The sequence below is a fragment of the Chroicocephalus ridibundus genome, chromosome 1 (assembly GCF_963924245.1).
Source record: "Chroicocephalus ridibundus chromosome 1, bChrRid1.1, whole genome shotgun sequence".
NCBI lineage: Eukaryota > Metazoa > Chordata > Aves > Charadriiformes > Laridae > Chroicocephalus > Chroicocephalus ridibundus.
In genome coordinates this window covers 125,692,018-125,711,637 of record NC_086284.1, presented here as the reverse complement: position 1 = coordinate 125,711,637, position 19,620 = coordinate 125,692,018, and the positions used below count along the sequence as shown (strand labels likewise).

At 38.9% G+C, this 19,620-nt stretch overlaps 2 protein-coding genes across 4 annotated transcripts in view; one reads left to right on the top strand and one right to left on the bottom strand.

The window, feature by feature from the left end:
- The window catches only part of CMSS1 (cms1 ribosomal small subunit homolog), a 243,329-nt gene that overhangs the window by 163,993 nt on the left and 59,716 nt on the right, over window positions 1–19,620 (bottom strand). Inside the window, exon 1 of one of the 2 annotated variants that reach the window (XM_063350343.1) lies at window positions 14,413–14,430. The exons of the other annotated variant lie outside the window; for it this stretch is intronic. Within the exon in view, the coding sequence (XP_063206413.1) occupies window positions 14,413–14,415 (3 nt within the window). The 5' untranslated portion in view covers window positions 14,416–14,430. Of the gene's footprint in view, window positions 1–14,412; window positions 14,431–19,620 lie in introns of those variants that run through there. 2 annotated transcript variants of the gene reach the window in all.
- Window positions 1–19,620, top strand: part of FILIP1L (filamin A interacting protein 1 like) — a 210,317-nt gene that overhangs the window by 132,856 nt on the left and 57,841 nt on the right. For both annotated transcript variants that reach the window (XM_063350299.1, XM_063350289.1), the window contains exon 6: window positions 2,762–2,940. In XM_063350299.1, coding sequence (XP_063206369.1) covers window positions 2,762–2,940 — 179 coding nt within the window. The remainder of the gene's footprint in view (window positions 1–2,761; window positions 2,941–19,620) is intronic.

The window sequence follows — 19,620 nt, the reverse complement described above, 5'->3', positions numbered from 1 at the left end:
TTAATGTTGTTTACGTTGATGACTAACCCTCATCTCCATCAGGCATTTATATGTTTGGAAACAGGACTCATTCGATTTATGATCAGCTTGTAGCCAGAAATCTGTGTTTTCTTATCATAGCAATTTACACAGGCCCTCAGGTTTTCTTACATATACTTTTTGAAGTACTGGTCCAATTCATACAAACACATCACTTTACTTTCTTAAGCCCATCCATACAGACGGCCTGCCAAAAGAAATCAGAAGTTCACACCCTTGCCTTCTTCCCCACCTGACGTCGCACTGAGAGCTGAGACTAGCAAACACTATCATGCAAGGCTGATGCCCCGTTGATATCAATTCAAGTAAGACAAGGCCACAGTTGCAAACAGCACCACATCAAAACTTGTCAAAAAATAAGAGGCGGGTTTCCTTCTGAGAACAGCATATATTCACCTGACAGCATGACCTTTAAAAAGGTGAGGATCAGAAACTCGGGTGATGGTGCTTCATACACCTGTGCAATAGCTGTTCCAAGAAACCCTCCAAGAGAAAGGTTGATAAAACACACTGAAAATTCTCTCATTCTGGTAAGTTCGCAGCTGAAAAAAAGATTTTATATTTTGACATTTCCTCTTCTGGTGGAAGAAAGGAGATTGTGGAGAAAGTCAAAATGGCCCGTTTTCTTCAATCTGACCTTTTAAGGCAATTCAGTTCTCAACCTCTGTAAAAGACATAGAAAACACAGCCAAGAGATTACTGTATAAGCCAGCACTTGCTTATTGACAAAGCTTGCATATGCAAGGGTTTAGGTAAGAAATGTTTTCCCAAGAGAGGTCCTACTTCAGGATGATGATTCCAGAAAGCACTGACCTTGCTGGTGTAAAAGTGTGCAAATTATGTGTGAATAAGGGGAGAAAAGAAACAACCTTAACAACCTGCTGTAAAAGCACCACAAAACAGCGAAAAAGGACAGTCATAGGTTTCCTTACGTTTTTTGATCATTCATGAAATGAGCTCAGCTATGCTGGAACAGAAAAGACACTCTCTAAAGTAATAGCAGAAAGAACAGGCAATTTTCAAAATGGTCCACATTTCTGTTGGAATATTTTGGACTCAAACCATATTCAAAGTCTTGCCAATGATTCCTTTTTCCTTATACATATCAGTGTCACCAAAAAACAAGAGAATATATAAAGCTTTAAAAGAAGTTGAGGCAAACAGGAGGAGATTCAGAAGCCTATGCAGAAATTGACGATAATTCTCATTCATTCAAGAAACTCAATTTTAGGCATTCCAGCTCTTCCTATCATTGTTTCTATTGGCCAAACTGTGAATAAACATGAGGAAAAGATAATTAATCATACTCCTTGGAATCAAATTGTCCAAAATAAGCAGTGGCCCTAAGAATCTGAAGCTCCAGTGTTTCTTGTGGCACATGAAATTCCTTGTAGGGGAAATGTTGGAGAACCAGAACCAGCCTTGCTTCCCACACTGCCCGTTTGTAAATTCTTTCCTATTAATAGAGTGAAGCACTGCGAAGCAGCTTGACCTACTAGAATACACTGTGGTTATAAGGAGGCACTGGGCTTTAAGCTCAAAATTTCTCTTTTCCGAAAAGGGTACAAGGATTACAGTGTTGACCCGATGAGGGAGGCAACCCCCACATGGGAAGGGGAACAAGCAGGGAACAAAGATTCTCACCAATACAGACTCTTCCCAGGTCTTTACATGGCCTCCAGTGAGCATTCCTCAGACTTCGGCTAGATCAGTAACGCCTAAGGAAGAAAACCCCTTCTGGTTTCGTACATACACACTTGCATAACTCCATCACATAATGAATTCAAAATTCTTAGGGAATCCTCAGAATGATAATTTTCTCTCAGTTTGTGGAAATCAATTTGTTTAACAGTGTAACTCCAGTGAACAGTTACACCAATACCTCGGTGGTTTAGAAAAAAATAAAAATTATTACCAAAATCTAAAACACATTATTTGAATTAAAGCATCGCTTTATAATAATATTTAGAAGCTCAGAAGGAATCCTTGGGGAAGGAGAGGAAATCTGATGTTCAGAGTGTGCTATAAAGGTGCCACCTGCAAGGCAAACCCCTTTACAATGTGTGAAATCTGAAGAACAAAACAGGAAATGCCACCATGAAATAAAAATACTTCCAACCATTTCAAAATTTAGCACTTACTTATTCCAGAAACCCAGAGCCATGCTCTGAGTACGCACAGGAGGCAGAATTGTCTTCCATGCTTGGTTTTATCACACAGTTACCGTAAAACCAGAGGAAAACTGCTTTTTGATCTACCTGTCTACCTTACAAAGACAATTCAATGCTCTCATTTCCTATGCAGCTACAAATGAGGCAGCTATTTCTATTCAACCAAGTCGGCCTACTTCTGTGTGAAGCAAAGGCTTCTTCTGCCAAGACATCTGTTTCTCTACCGCGATGATCAATGAGAAAAGCACAGCCCTGGGAACAGTAACCGTTAATTAGTAGCTGTTGAGGATCAGTCCTGGCAGGAGGAGGAACAGAAGGTGACCGAGGGTCCTGCAAAACAGTACCTTAACGTATTTTTCTAATTTGTCAGAATTAGACTGACAGAACTAAATAACCTTTTCCAAACAGATACCAAAGGACCTGACCATTAGACTATTAAATCCATTTAATCTTATTAAGCCTCTCAAAGTCTTTCATTAATGAAAGCCTGAGCAAGTAAGAGTTTCAAAAGACTTCAGGATTTTCTGCTTTTTTTTGGGTTTTTTTTGTAGCTTGATAAAGTTGTAGAGAAACAGAAGGAAACTCACAAACGAATGCTGGAGCAACTTCTAATGGTGGAAAAATCACACAGACAGACACTGTATGAACTCGAAGAAGAGAAGAGGAAGCACAGCAAATACATGGAAAAAAGCGATGAGTTTACAAACTTCCTGGAACAAGAACGTGAAAGGTAAGGTTACCTCTTGCCATAGTACTAAGAAATACCTACAATTTAACATTTCATCTGAGGATCTGTCCACCTTCTTATTCTGCGTCCACTGAAAATCAGAAATACTTGCCGAGTTGTATTTTGAGAGTTCAGCTGTGAAAATATGACTAATTACTCCCAAATAACAGTAGTGTCTACATCTCCACAAGCAGGTGAGGTAAGTCAGTTAGCAGATTCATCTGCACTGTGGCAGGATGACAGGTGTGTTACACTACAGAGAATACAGGGAAATAGGCAAAAGTTACAAGGAACTTAAAGCAGGTGAACCTTTCAGCATGTTTAAGATGCTCAGTGCACACTATAGTATGTATGTAACAGAATATGAAATCAGGCATGTAGCCTTTGATGGCAGAAGCAAAAGACATGAGGAAAAGTAGGTGGTGTTTGGACAGACCATAGAAATACAGAGAGAGGAAGCAAAGGCAGAGGATAATTTACACAAAGCTTTGAAAATCAGAATGCCATAAAGTTCTCATATCAGGATTGGTCTAAAAGCCAGAAATCCAACTTTATTTAAGTGTAACCTCAAAGCGCCACAGCTTGTTTAAGCACAGTGGAAAGGTTTCACTACCAATTCTCAGAAGGATTAAGAAAAATTTAATATCATTTACTGTCTTTAAAAAAGCCACTTTAAACTGTGGCTTCTCTGAACCTGCAGGAAAAAAAAATAAAATTATCGAAGAACATTTCCTATTCCCTGGATAGCTACTCCAGAAGATAGGAGAATATTGTCTCTGTTTCCTTTCGCTTAGGAACGGCTTCCAGATGGAAATGTTTGGGTGTGAGAATGTCAAGCCTATTCTAAACTCACATTATGCACAGATAATTCTTCCTCTGCTTCGCCTGTGTAACATCATGTTCCATGTATTTTGGCAGTGTTCAGCCTTCACACTACACCTCTCTCCTGCAGGTCTATCAAAGCTAGCACATATGCTTCCCACTGGGTACACAGCCATATTTATGGATTGCAATTAAAGCGGCTGAGCAAAAAAACCCCCTTTGCTTTTCAGAGAAATGTATACAGATGCAGGCAAGCACAGGCACACACAAAAAAAGCACGTACCAAGTCCCCCCACAAGGTATAGAAATGACTTGTTTTCCCCTCTAAGAACTGTTTTTGTGAAGCATCGTCACATCAGGAACCAAAACCCGAGACTCTCATCTCTTAGACACAAAGCTAAACAACTACAGTTGCTAAAAGTGGCAAAACGTTACATCAGACACGTCCTCACACAGGGTGAAAAGCTACACAGAAGGAAAGACTAAGCATCAGAGTCCTTCTATTTTTCTCTTGTGAAAACAGGGGAGACATGGGATTAAAGCTCTCTTCATTGCTCCTCCTCCATATTCCTCCCAGAGGACTATAAAATGTTTACCACTGTTATCTGCAACATTTAGTCTATCTGCCTGGAAAAAGAGGGAAAGCGGGGGAGGGGAAATACTGAGGTGCCTAATGAGACCTTAGAGGATGTAATAACAGATTTCAGATTAAGTCTCAATTTTTGTATTTTCTTTGGAGGACGTATTTTATGTGGAAAACCTTAAGGGGGTGTGATGTCACATATTGAGCTGATTCCAAAATGTTTGCCAAGTAATGTCGCCATCAAGATCTCCATGCAGTTGCCTGCCATAACAGGGGAAAAAAAAAAAACCAAAACCCAACAAACCAAACCCAAAACAAAACAAGAAAAAAAACACCAACAAAAAAACCCCCACAAGCAAAAAAACCCCACAGCAAGTTAAGGCACAGTTCTTTCTACATTAGCCTGCCCGAACTGACATTCAGGACACACGCCCCTATGCAACAAGGTGACCGTTTCTTCCACTTCAAAAACCTTAGTCCAATTTAAGCCTTCTCAGAATGTGAATTTTGCATTTTGATTATGAACAAATAGAACTCTGAAATTCTTCATATATAAAGCACTGACAAATTTTTGCTCCCCCACAATTCAATTTTTTAAAAAATAATGCAGAGAAGCATTAAATATTCATGAATGAACTTTCTTCTTTTTTCAGACAGAAGCAGTAGTCTCTTCTAAGTATGGAAGGGTATATAACATTCTTTTTTCAGTGGTGCCCAGTGACAGGACAAGAGGTTGTGCTTGAACATAGGAAGTTCCACCTAAACATGAGGAGGAACTTCTTTTCTTTGAGGGTGGCAGAGCACTGGAACCCTCAGAGAGGTGCCGGAATCTCCATCTCTGGAGACATTCAAAACCCGCCTGGACGCGTTCCTGTGCAACCTGATCCAGGTGAAACTGCTTTGGCAGGGGGGTTGGACTAGATGATCTCCAGAGGTCCCTTCCAACCCCTATCATTTTGTGATCCTGTGATTCCAAACAGTGTTTCAGTTTCAAAGCAAAGTCCTGAACTTCCATTCAATTCGTAAAAAAAAAAAAAAAAAATTGTCTTCCTTTTATCAAAGAGCAACGGCTACAGTATATGCAAAACATATCCTTGAAGAGTACAGAATGCACACAAGCCAAACAAGGCACAAAAGTTTTGTGGAGAAAAGGAGGCTGATGGGCAACGACTGGATAGGTCTTTCCTGCACTTCAGCATGAATTGTACTCTGTATGTGTGTGCATCAGACAGGAACACAAACTACACGTGCATGGTAGTGTACTAGCCCAAGTCTACTAGAGTCTAGAAGGGAAAATTTTATTGTATTGCTGGAGCCTAAAGAAATTGCAGCACCCAAAGTCACAGGAAGGTAAAAAAAAATAAATAAAAAAAATCCAGAAGCTAGATACAGAGACTACTAGCTGCACCGCAAGAACCATAGCATGAAAACCATCAAGCTTGTTTGAAGCCCTTGCATTTCATGGGGTTGGGGGATGGAGGGCAGGATTAAGGAAGAGGAAGAATACCTACTTTAGATTCAAATGCAGATTCCAATGTATCTTCCCTGAGGATGTACCTACTTGTCCCAATACATTTATCCACATTCCAGACTTTTGCAGTACAATTAAATAATAAAAGCTGCTATTTTAGAAAACATTTTACAAAACTAAAATAGGAAACTAGAAGGTGTTCCAGATATGCATGTTACCAACTTGATAGCACATGCCATATTCATCCAAGTATTTACGTGTTTACATATTATTCTCCACCTCACACCAAAAAAAAAAAAAGAAATGAAAGAGTAAAATAGTAAAATTATTAGCACTTACACTTCTGCAAATCTCAAGGTGTTTAAAATTTTACTTAAGCATAGTTATTCCCCATTTTCTGAATACTGAAAGGAAATGAAGGTATGAGTGGAGGAAACCAGTCACAGTTACCTTGGGGTACAAGGGTTAAATTGCAGGAAAGGAAGAAATCTCCCAATGTGTACGTGTGTCCCATCTTCAAACTTTCTGCATACTTTATAAGACTCTCAACTATACAAAGGGTAAGGCTTTATTATGAACATACACCCATTAAATAAGTGAACGTTGTTCAACAGGACAGGAAAAGATAGCAGTTTGCTCGTAAGCAATGTAATAGATTTTTAAAGGCAGTTACAATAAATGGTGCTCACAGGAATTCAAATATTAGCACAAACCTGTGCAGGTTGGTGTAGCAGCAATTAATAAGATCTTTAGTTTAAAGATCATCTACTAAGATGAGGGATGTTTTTCTACAGGGAGGAAAGCCATCATAAGATTTTGCTTTAGCTCTTAATTCACACTCACAAAGGTCATACAGAGAACATAGTCCAGAGAAGAAAACACAACTGTTTACATATAAGATAATCCTAACATTTCCTAAAAGGAAACTTCCTCCTTATGCTCTAAGCAAGTAAAAAAACATCAGCTAGCCAACCAAACTCTATACTACAGTATCAGACATTTCTCCTAAAACCATTAAGTACAGGGCATTTACAGTGTTAAGATAAAAGTTACTATTATACCCATCTGAAGGGTCAGCATTCACCAAGCGTAAAAAATGGAACCTAACCTGCAAAAGTCTCACAACTGTAGTCTTTCTCATCTAACAAAACACCATAAAACACTGTGGTTGTTGCTCCAACTGCTGCCCCCCCCCTCAAGGTCAGGCAGTTAATACGATGTCCTGTTGAGTGATACAGGCTAGAAGGGATCTCTGGAGGTCTCCAGCACAACCTGCTGACCGCAGGGCTAGCTTCACAGTCAGATCTGGTTGCTCAGACCCCTGTCCAGCTGACTATCGAAGATCTCCAAGGGTCAGTGATTCTCTTGGCTGCCTGGGCTCTTGATGCAGTCTTTGCCATCCTCACCAGGAGACCCTTTCCCTCAGTTTCACTGTAGGCATCATTCTGGTCTGCCCTCTGCCCCATGTTCAACTGAAACTCCTCTCATTAAAGGCTGAATAACTTCCCTTCTGGCAAACCTCTGAACCTAATCCGTCTTCACTGTCTCTGATCTTTTGCTGCCTTGGACATTAATGAGGTTTAAGCACTTCCCTTCCATCTTACCCACACAGTATATCTGCGACTCCAGCTAGACTCATTTCTTTAAGTGTCTCCACTGTGTAATCCGAGTTGGGAACTTCTCATTGTCTACCTCCACTCTGTCCATAGGACCCCACAAGACTTATTCTTTGGGTCTTTATCCATTCACTCAGTGCTTCTCCTCACAGAAACTCAAAGCCAGTCACCATCTCTATGCTGATGACTCAAGTCTACTCCAGTCACCACCACCACAACAAATCTCACAATTTGTGAGCAACCTGCCATCATCCCAAGAGAGACAGAAGAGACTAGAAGGAAACTCAGTCTTTTATACCCCTGCTCTTGGCTTCATCCTTAAGATTCTCTAATACCTCGGTTGTTAAAACTGGGGTAACAAAGTCATACTGCTTATCACTCAGCCTGTCATACCTAGCCACATTTTCTACCTGAGCTCAAAAATTCTTCTTCATAGCATCTCCAAGAAAATAAAAAATAAAATTAAAAACAAACAAGAACCACCCCCCCCCCCAAAAAAAAACCAAACCCCAAAACAAAACACCAAACTTACACAAATAAGCCAAACATATCTTTCTGTCCCTCCAAACAACTAAATCCTTTTCTAGGCCCTCACTTCAAAAATATTTTTTTATATAATTTCCACATTAGCTATTTTGCCCCTCTGTGTCTCTTCACTGGATGCGCTCTCCTTACTGCATTGAGGCTAGGTATTTCCTCTTGTGTACCGTTATGGTACACTCTTATTCTCTCAAGCAATGTTATTACATGGATTAAACATCACACTAAAAATGTACCAAAATTAAATCATACTATAATACTGCTCAGGTATTGAGTAGGTAAGAAATGTGATTTCATAAAACTAAGCACTCTAGTGTTTTGGTCTTTTGAAAGCATCAGTTGAAAGTAATTTCTACACACAGTAGGTCAAGTGAGCATTGCTTGAAAACTGGGACAGGGCATCAAGGAGAGAAGGAACCATCTCAGCTAAAAGGTGAAGTGTGTTAGTGTGTTGTCAGCGTAACAGTGTTGTGCTTTCATTCTGACACATTCACACGTTGGAATAACAATATATTGCATGCCCAGCTCTGGAAAATTCAATATTCTATAACAGTGGGTATAATTAATATTTGCTGTTTTTCTTAATGAAGCCAATTAAATATTATAAGAAGCAGGATCTTATCTCTACAGAAAACTACAGTAAAAATAAACACTGTCGACTTATTTATTCTACATGTGTTACCAGCAGTTTTTAATTTCATGCACACTGAACTATTGTTGTAGATTGCATTGTACTCAAATGCAATCATTTCCTTTTAGCTTTCTGGCAATGAGTTATATATATTACATATGCCTGAGACTATGTCTTGCAAGTTGTGAAATGGATGCCAGATCTCTGTACATTTGACCTTTTTCATGGGTATCTAGTGTTCTGTAGGTGAATAAGAGAGACCCGCCACAAGCAAAACATTAGCACTCTTATTCTACGTTACACCCCAATGGGACAGTCCCACTAATAATACCACTGAGGCACGAAGGCAGACTCAAGGAAGTGATGTACACAGATTAATTACCTCATGCTCGTACGTGAAAAACTATGTACCGCTGCACTACATAACTTTCAACAGATGTTGTGAAATCAAACCCTTGTCAAAATTCAAGGATTCAAAGATTTCTGTAACAGTTTCTGTGCATGATGGAAGGTTAAAATACTTTATCTTCAAGCAAATAAACGAATAAAATCCAGGTTAACAAAGGGATTAAAAAACCAAACACTTTTAAATAAGGTCTCATTATATTTATTCAAAACAAAGATTAAGAATAAATACAAATAGAAACAGCGCTTTCAACTCAGTGTTAACACAACTGAGAAATTCTCTAGATCCGCGGTGCAATTCTAAATTATTCCACCTACTGTAATCAGCAAGCAGATGCAAGATCTAGGCGATAACCATTTCTCATGCAACTACACTTACATTGGTGGAATGACAGAGAGAAGTGAGGCTCATATTTATTTTCTTTAAATTCTGAGCACATAAGATACCTGTTCACTGCTTCGGGTACGCTGTAATGATTACCAACCAATACTATCATTGCGTACTTTGAGACTGGGGAGAACACAATGGAAAACCTTAGTCAAACGATGTTCTCCTACACTACTACCCCTCTCTCCCCTCATGAGTGGGGCATAAATTCTTCTGAAAGGGTTGATCATGGAAAACCACCCTGGTGGCAGCTCTGGTCAGCACTTTCAACTGTAGTGTCAGAGCTCAAAGGGAAAGATGATCCTTCTAAGATGGCAAGTCTCAGAATATTTATGGCTCTTGTAAATCAACACCAACTCCATATACTCCGTTTGGAACCTAACCAGTGACCAGCACGGACGACGAAGCACGGGCCAAATATGCTCATGGTGAGGCGCTGCCCACAGTAATAGGGCACTCGTTCTAGTCACCAATTTACATTTCCAAATAAGACTGAGTGCGCTGCTCCATGTGCAGCACAGCATAACTAGTCTAATCATAAGCAACAATAGAAGCGGATGACTGCACCAAGACCTGTGACCAAAAAAAGACACGGTGCACTTCTGATTCATTGCAGGGTGGGGCTGTGAGAGAGGGAGAAATTGGCACAGGATTTTGTAACTAGAATTTGAAAAGAAAACACACAACATCAGATAGAGACAAGGAGCCACAAATCGTTCTCTGAGATAGAAAGTTTGACACTATCATAATTTTCCATTAAAAAAAAAAAAAAATCACTGCTATGGGAAAAGTTATACCCCTGTTTGAGTGTGGAGGAAGAGAAATCTCAATGAAGATAAGACATTTCTCGTGGCAGAAAATTTGAAGTGACTTATATATGCTACAGTTAGTTTCATATCCTAAGAACAGGCAAGAGAAAAAATGGTCCTGAGAACAGAGAATGCAGGTCACACATTAGTTACAGGCAGTAGACATGCAGTTAGAGTCACAGTCTATGAGTTAGACATGCAGTCTAAACTCATAATGAAGTTTCCCATGGCATGCTATGAGCTTCAGTGCATTTATGCCCAGCTACAAAATCTCTGAGCACTATATACACATATGGAAGAAGCATGCATCATCTCACTTGCACTTCCTTACATGCTATGCTAGCTTCCTTCTTCCTCATAACCTGAGAAAACACCTGAACAAAACCAGACAATCCTATGGACAAGGAAATAAAGCCTAGCAGAAATGGAAACTGTGCACCCTCCTCTCCCTTCAATTTGATTTGCAAGCTAAGAATTTGGGGGTTATCAGAGAATTCTTAGCACTGTAAATTTTATTCTGACGTATAAATTTATGACTACTAAGATGACTTTTAGGAATGTTCAGATCCTACGATTTGCATTTAAGTCATCAGGAAATTGGGACATTGCTTATTCAGATGTTTAGACAAGATTTCACATGTTTCTCATTTGAAAATTTGATCTCACATCCAACTGGGGAACTGAGAAGCAAGACACACTCCCTGAAATCCTAAAATTCTCCCTTTTTTCAATAGTCTTGCCAGCTAAACTCTGGATGTCTTTGTGTTCTGTCAGACAGGAGAATGAGTCAGTCTGTCCCTAACTGGCCTTCTAAAAAGGAAATTGAGAAGTTTGATGACATATTTGGATAAACACACTCACTGGATAAAGTTACTTAACTTTTTATATCTCTTTAAGTTTGCTATAAACCTTCAAAATCCTTACAGACTAGATTTAAGTATAGCCAATAAAAAATATAGATTATAAATAAACTTAATGAAAACCACTATATTAAAACTCAAAGGACCTTGTAAACATGCTCATCAAAGCTTCACCGTTGTAACACAGCACCACATCCATAAATCCATGTTATTAATTGCTAGTCATCCACAACTCCTATTGAAATATCAGCCCTATATAGATCATCTTTGGTTCAGAACCCAGTTTTCTCATGGTCTGTGAACACAATGTAACAGCCAACACTGTAGCTCTGACTGAAGGAGCAACAAATAAACCCAGAGTTTATACAGTTCAACTCTCCTGAAAAGACAGTGAAGACTATTGTTATCATCTGCATGGGCTTCAGGTCTCCCGGAGTGTAGCATTTGGCCTAGAAATAAAAGATGGATGAAATATACAGTACTGAACCTGTAGACGGGCACAAATACTGAGCTGGTTTAGCTTCCTAAGCCTTCAGTTTACCAAAGGGTAAGGAGATTTAATACACCTTTTTGCAAAGCATCATTTCTTACAATAGTGAACATCCAAAGAGCACGGTGTGTAACTCTGTAGAGTTTTATTACAGGAATGTACTTACAGATTCAGGACCCTGACCTCTATGAAGTCCCATCTCCTTTAGCTCTGTATTAACTTCAGATGCAAAGAAAGAAAAGAAGGCATTCCAAACAACAGAGCTTTTACTTAAGTTTCATAAAAGAAAACATTTCTTTTATATTAATTATATATCGGGCTGTCTTCCATGCACGCTTATAAGCATTATCAAATTTTAAGATTAGTCTGGTCTAAACTTCTTGCCTGTAACCAATCTTAAAATTAAGCTAGTTTCATATCATTTCAGATTTCACTGCCAGCATTTCATTAAAGTGTGTAGTTTAACGCTTGCATACGTAAAGAGCTGAGTCTCAAAACAGTGTACACAATCTTACCCTTGGGTATTTTGATTACTAAATGCAAAGATAGTTGGCTTTGTGATACCCAGCAGGCATCCAGAGCATTTCTTGGAGAAAACTGAGAAGGAGCCATTTACGATAAAAATAACAACATATGAAGGAATTTGCAAAGTGCTTGGAGACAAAATTAGCTTTTTAGCCACCTGACTACAAGACTGTCTCCATGGCTACATCTTTGAAGCCATCCTAGTACCAAAGCGCAGGTTCAGGCAGGAAGGTAGCATTTCAGTAAGTCGTTGAGCAAATGATGCAGGAAGAAAGGGTTCAGTTTTATTAGACTGTGGAAAGACTTTTGGAATGGGATGCATAAACTCTACCTAATATAACACAAAAACAGGCTGCTGGTATTTAAGTTGAAAATGAAGATGAAAACTGTTTAAAATTAGCAGAAAGTTGGCAGGTGCAAAGGCACGCACAGTTCAGGATGACACATCAATTAAGGATGCAATCATTAAAACTCTGTATTCTTGGAAATAAAGCATTAAAGTAGCTAATGAAGTTTGACAGGAAATAGCAAAGCTCTGTCTAAGCAAACAGCATTTCAACCAAAGTTAAATTAAAAAAAAAAAAGAAAAAAGACTACAGGCAAAGAACAATGGTGTAAGGGTCCCTATACAAATGCAAGCCCAAGAATCCAATGTAAAAACCACACTCTAGTTTTAAATGTGGACACGGATAGAATGTGCTTCTCAAAGTGTGTGAGAAGAAAATATTCAAAGTAATATGATTATACTATTGATAAAGTATCTACATGAGAATAAGAAAACTAATTATGTTAATGTAGGCGCTGTACAGCCATAACAAAAAAAGGAAAGCACAGAAGTTGAGAGAGTGAAATAATATAAATATATTTAACTGTGTAAAAGCATATACAGACTTCCTGTGAGATGAAGTTCATATTCAAAGAGACAATCATATAAGTGCTAGACTACTGACCATGAATCCAAAATAATGACGCCTACCACATAGTGATGAGAGGTAGAAAGGGCAGAAACCTGCAGTTATTTTTACATCTTGGATAAATGTCACACTAGAGTACAACAAAGAATAGCTATTTAAATACTCTTAACTTTTTGTAAAGCATCTAATCATAAATTTCAACAGGAGGAGCAAGTTATGGGTTTTGTTCTCACTGGAACCATGAACTAGTCCACAGTGTAAATATTGAAAAGCCAGAGATGAATAAGTTCTCAAATTCAACCTGTTTGAGGCAAAAGGGAAGAAAACAAATTATCACAGCTAGCTTTCGGTTGGATATATATGTAATACTAATGGAAACTAATTAAACAGAGCATCTAAAAGAACTGAACCCCTTGAAGGCACCACAGAAAAAAATTTAACAACACAGACAAAACAAATTTCATGTAAACGTGTACCAGCAAATCAAAAGCAACTAAAATCCTTTTCCCAAAGCCAACTAAGCAATTTAACAACAGATTAAAATAAATTAAGTATAAAGACATCTTAAAGGGGAAAATATGTGCAAACAAAGATAACACACAAGAAACAGAAATGCTACTATGTTAAAATCCATCCATCAAAAGTGGGAAGTCTGAACCCTACTAAAAGCGGAGAACATGCAATTTCTCTGGACATCCATCTCCTCTGAACATTGAGGCATAAAATTAATTTGTTTTTTTGCCACAACCTTCGCTCTTTTTTACTTGTTTTTTTCTCCCTGACTGACAGCATTGGATTCCACTGTGTGGGAAGTCAAGGAGGTTTTCACATTAGACTCTCTTTATGGAGAAAGAACGTGAAGCCATCTGAAGCTGAACTGGTAATAGAAAAAGCTTTATATCAAATTTGTACAACACAAAGCAACAAGCTTACTAGAACCTTACCAGGAATAAACAGTATTTAAGTGTTCCAAAAAAAACGTACATGAGAAACTGATGAACTATTAGCTAGTGGGTAACTCCTCCCTTAAAAAAGCCAGAGAAATGGGAGGCAGCACTAGTTTTTAACAAGAGATTCTAGGAATAACTCAAGCAGAACGCAACACCAATTCATTTGATTCACCAACTTATTAGAAGAAACTATAGTAAAGAGGAGAACTGACAGGCAGCAGGCAAACATTAAATACTCCAGCCAGTTGAGAGGAAAGCAGAATCATGTGGCAAGTCTGCTCTCCTTCCCCATCTGTCCTTAAATTGAGTAATGCTTTGCCCTTCTATCCTCCTGTTAATCCTGGTATCTGCACTGAAGCAAGACTAACTGAGCTCACAGCAGTTCATTTACCCCTTTCCCGGCATAAGCATGTTTTTCATGCACTTTGACGTGCGTAAAAACAAAACTCAAGAGTCTAAGTAGTTACTTACCATTATTTGAAAAAGATGTTTACAAAGGCCAATTTTTAATTGAGTTTCTTATGGCTGTATGCCTATCCATCATCATCCCATTTTCTCATCCCTCAGCTAATTTCAAATGAAATGCAAGAAAGCAGCAAAGACCTCTAAATTATGAAATGCCTAAAGGGTTCTTGAAGACAGATATCTTTTAGTATCCAGGATATTAAGCAAGAGTCCAGTATGACCCGAGTAAAAGTGCATTGCAGAAAAACTTCGTGTTCATCCTAACAGCAGAGGAAGCAGGGTAGTTTGCACATTACTGGACAGTAAAAAAAAATCCAGCCATGAAACAAACTTCCATAATTCATTTTGTTTCACTATACAAATAGCTTTTGTTTCTTCCACAGCAAATAATGTTGTTTTTACTAACCTTACGGGAACAGTTGCCCTTAACTTACTGCACCCAAATGAAGAAGTAAAATCAGAATCTTGATTTGCTATTGCAAAAGCTGGCTATTTGGATAGTTGTAGAACATCCCAATCTTCAATTTTTCCTTCTTTGCTTTCTAAGAGACTATAGGAACCCATACAAAAGTCTCCTGAAAATATCTATAACGAAATATTTAGTCAAATTTTCAAGAAATAAGTACTAGCATGTGGGGTCATAGTTTCTAAAGAGCTCAGGCATGCAGCCTCCACCCTTTTAGAGAACTGCAGCAAGACTTCTCAATGCATTCAAGCATGCAGCAGTTCATAACAGTGAGAGGAATGAAGATGCTGAGCTCACTGGAACAGTTAGGCTTTTAAAAGTTATTCCCAATAAAGCAGAGCTCTTCATTCCACTGTCTCATAGCATCCAGACCCTCCACCTTAATTAAGAAACTTCTCCTCATGTTATCTTGTTTGTTCAGCTGTTATAATTACAGAAGGAAAGGGGAAAAATGATTATTTGCTGTATAACACCAAATAAGTCATTATGCTTCTTTAACACAACACCTCACTTTCCTCAAGCATAAAATGGAAGGATGACAAAACACCCTAAGTCATTACTGGTGGCAAGTCTTATTCACTGTCATTGTCTTATATATTTGTCCTGAATGCAAGAGAGTATATATAACTATGAGCTACAGTTCATGAAGTTATACTAAGCAGACATTCCTACGAAAGCGCTGTGCACTATTATTTTTTTTTAAATAAGTTTATTCTCTTCGATCTATCTGTCCTCAGATACTTCAGTGTTTAGTATTAAAATAATTCAGTTTCATTTCCTTTTTGGTTCTTCTCATCAGCTCTATAAAGAGTACTTGGTTTTGCAGGCACTATGGCCAAAGATGTATTTTTTGGTTGCACCCCAAAAGAAATCCCGAGTCCCACTCTCTCTTCAGATAATGTTTGTTTCTCCATTCCTATACAAGATATCCAGATTTTCTTATAATCTGTATATTACATCACCTTTTAGTACGCTTCTTAACATGGAGCAAATTTTGCCCTCCTAGTGCTCATGTTCCCCTCTGCTTTCAACTGCAGCTGTAAATTATGTTCAGAAACAAAATGTAAAACTTTGTTCCATGTTTGACATTAAAGGTGTGATTCAGCTAATAGATGAAGACCTCTAAAGTAAGTGACTTTGTTCGGATGTCTCTGTTGTGATGGAGGCACCAAAGCTCCCAGCGCTGGTCCATGGGAATGTACTCATGACAGCTGCACTCAGTTGACTGAAGATGGATGTCTTCACATGGACTAAAATCCCACTCCAATAGTTCTAACTTGTAGATAACTCAGCTAGGGTGACTGCTCCTTTCTGTAACCCCTCTTTGAATACGCAATTTGAAAGATAAATCTTTACTGAGCTGCTTACTGCATTTATAACGAAATCATTTGCAGCAGAGTTTCTTGTACCTCTCCCTCATCTGCTGGTATTGACCACTGACCCAGACCCAACTCCACCATTTCACATCTATTGCATCTGCCCATTCAGATTTGTTACCACTTTACTTCTGTTTACACAATCAGATTTCACGTTTCAGTTCTTAAGGAGGAACAAACATCTTCTTTTGGAAGAAAATTCAGCAAATGGAAAAAAAACCACAAGCCACCTCAATCCCACCCCCCCAAAAAAAACCCCAACAAACCAAAATAACCAAAGAGCAAAATCCTAGAAATACCTGGAAATTACAGATTTTATAGAAGCCCACTATTTTTCTTTCTGCACTCTGAGTTTGGAGCAAATGGAATATGACAAGCAGATATGCAATGTATGGTGGAAGTTGTGTCAATTCTCACTTGGCAGTAAAAGATAAAATGGTTAGGAAATTGGTGCTAAACCACCATGATTAAAAAAAAAAAGAAATGTGAGAATGAAAAAAAGAAAAGAGTTCTTAGATTACTGCTGTCTTTTCTCATTATTCAATTCGGGATATCCTTATTTATCAGCAAAGGAAATATATAATGACATTTTCATGGAAAGGGGAAAAAAAAATAGAATCACTATTTGATTTCTAACCATTTGGCTAAGTTTAGAGTTACATTAAGAACCTAAGGTTTGTTTGAATGTTCACTTTATAAAAAACTCTGAGTTGAGAAGCTAGCAGAATAAACTGTGTGTTATCATTGTCAGTGTAAATTACAGGTTTTGTTTGCCATAGCCCTCTGCAATGAGGAGCTGGGCAAGAGCCAAACAAAAGTGAATAATTTAAAACAATCAGTTACATTCTGAGACATTTCGTTTAGCTCTCCAGGGATGGAGAAATCACTAGAGCACATTGTCTTGACATGAGTTAAAATGGTCCTCTCTCATCACCACATTTTTGGGAATTTGATATTAATGCATTAGATGAACATAGTTCCGTATATATACATACAACAAGCTCATATTTTTGCACATATGTACATCGGGATGCATTTTATTTGACAGTTTTGCACATCTGATGTTCTTTACTGCATTCCATCTTTGAACTGAAATGTCCGTATTCAGTAAATTTCTGTGAACATTTATACATTCACTTGCCCATCTACTCTCTCTGTAGGACTTCTTGTTTTATGTCCTCCTCCTACGAGAGGACACAATCAAACGCATCATACACAATGCACCATGAACAGAGAGTGAAGGCTGTTCAGGAACTGTTCTTTAGTTTATCTCACATTATGCAGAAAGAGAGCCTCTATTAACATAAAAACATGGTAACTCCAAAACTAAAAGAATATGGAAAACTTCATGTTTCTTTCATTGATAATCAGGTTATGACACTCACTTTTACCCAAGAACGTAGGAAATTCTGTTAAGCCTTTACACGCAAAACAAAAGACACTGAAATTGTTATCAGTTGTTTCCGAGGATTCAGCAGCAAGCAGGAAAAGAAAGGAAAATTATCATTTTGAGATAAAATGTATCTCTTCTTAGAAATCAAAATGAGACGTTATCATAGAACATATTATTCCGCCCCTGCTTACCCTACAGTTTGACTCCTACACTTTTGTTAGGCATCCTGTGACAGTCATTCTTCAAGAGTCCTGATATTATGCTAGAATATGTGTCCTAACATAGCAGTATGTAGGGTCTGGTTTCAACACATATCATTACGTAAGACCCCACTTGAAGTACTGCTTCCAGCTCTGGCGCCCCCAACACAAGAAGGACATGGAACTGTTGGAGCAGGTCCAGGTGAGGGCCATGAAGATAATCAGAAGGTTGGAGCGCCTCTCCTATGAGGACAGGCTGAGAGAGCTGGGGTTGTTCAGCCTGGACAACAGAAGGCTCCGGGGAGACCTTATAGCAGCCTTCCAGTACTTATAGGGGACCTACAGGAAAGATGGGGAGGGACTCTGTATCAGGGAGTGTAGCAATAGGATGAGGGGTGATGGGTTTTAAACTGAAAGACAGGAGATTTAGATTAGATATTAGGAAGAAATTATTCACTATGAGGCACTGGAATGGGTTGCCCAGGGAAGCTGTGGACGCCCAATCCCTGAAAGTGTTCAAGGCTGGATGGGGCTTTGAGCAGCCTGGTCTAGTGGGAGGTGTCCCTGCCCAGGGCAGGGGAGATGGAACTAGATGATCTTTAAGGTCCCTTCCAATCAAAACCATTCATCATTTTTAAGTCTTATTTAGGACCAAAAGAGAGGTTGGGCCATTTCGTATACATGCCTTTCAGAATACACTGTGTCTGTTAACTGAGCGTGGTTTCTTTAATTGTGCACCGTAAGAAATTCAGGACACCACACAAGGTCTAAGGAGTGGACAATACTGATGCTTCTCAAAATATAGCATTTCATCGGTTTTGCATAAGAAAGGTGCACAGGCCGGAGGGTTCGCAATAAGGGATGCTTTCTTACTGCACAGCTGTCCTCGTCCTTTGACATGTGCCATTCATGCTTGTCCCATTCTAAAGGCCTATGTACATATGTCACACAGGCAACATCCGATTCTTTGAAATAGCACCTGCTCAGATGCAGCTCTACCCGTATTTCAGCCGCCAGCTCAGAGGCCTCATGGCCTCCAACTACAACTTCTGTTGATGGTCTGGAATAAGAGTCAGAGCCACCAAAGTTACCCTGTCAGCCTAGCCACTCTTTTCACAGACATTATCAATACCCTCCCTCTCCTGGGAAAGAGAGTTTTACTTAGTGCCTTACCAAAGTTGGGATCTTATCTAGAAGTCTGCATCAGGACTAAAGGGAGACCGTATCTTTACACATATACAGGTACACACGCACATTTTCCTGCAACCAGCTTATGTGTTACTGATAGCATCATATCAGCAAGCTGTGAAGACCAGCAAGATGTAGAGAGTACTGAACGCAATTAGGATATTTGCTAATACATGATGAAAGGTACTTCCTGGGTATCCAATAACTTCTAAGTAACTGTAAATGCCTTTGAGCCATATCTAGGAGAAAGCAGGTTGTGAAAAGGAGTCAGGAAGGCTTCAGAAGAGAGTGAAGGTACAAATTAAAAACAGAACAGAAGAAACGATTCTACTAAATTGGATCAAAAGTGCCTAGCCTTTCTCTCAGGGTTGGCCAACAAAGTCTACTATGAGGCTGTTCAAGGTCCAAATCCCTGTGTCTCCCTAACATCACATGAAAGGTTGTGCAACTACATCAGAACCAAAATGCTGGCGTTCCCTATAATGCACATGCCCTCCAACCTGACAGACGTGTTCTTTTCATGGAGAGGGACAGCAGAGAAAGGAATACAGGCCAGCAGGACAATTCAAAAAGCCCACACAGGCCTCCTTG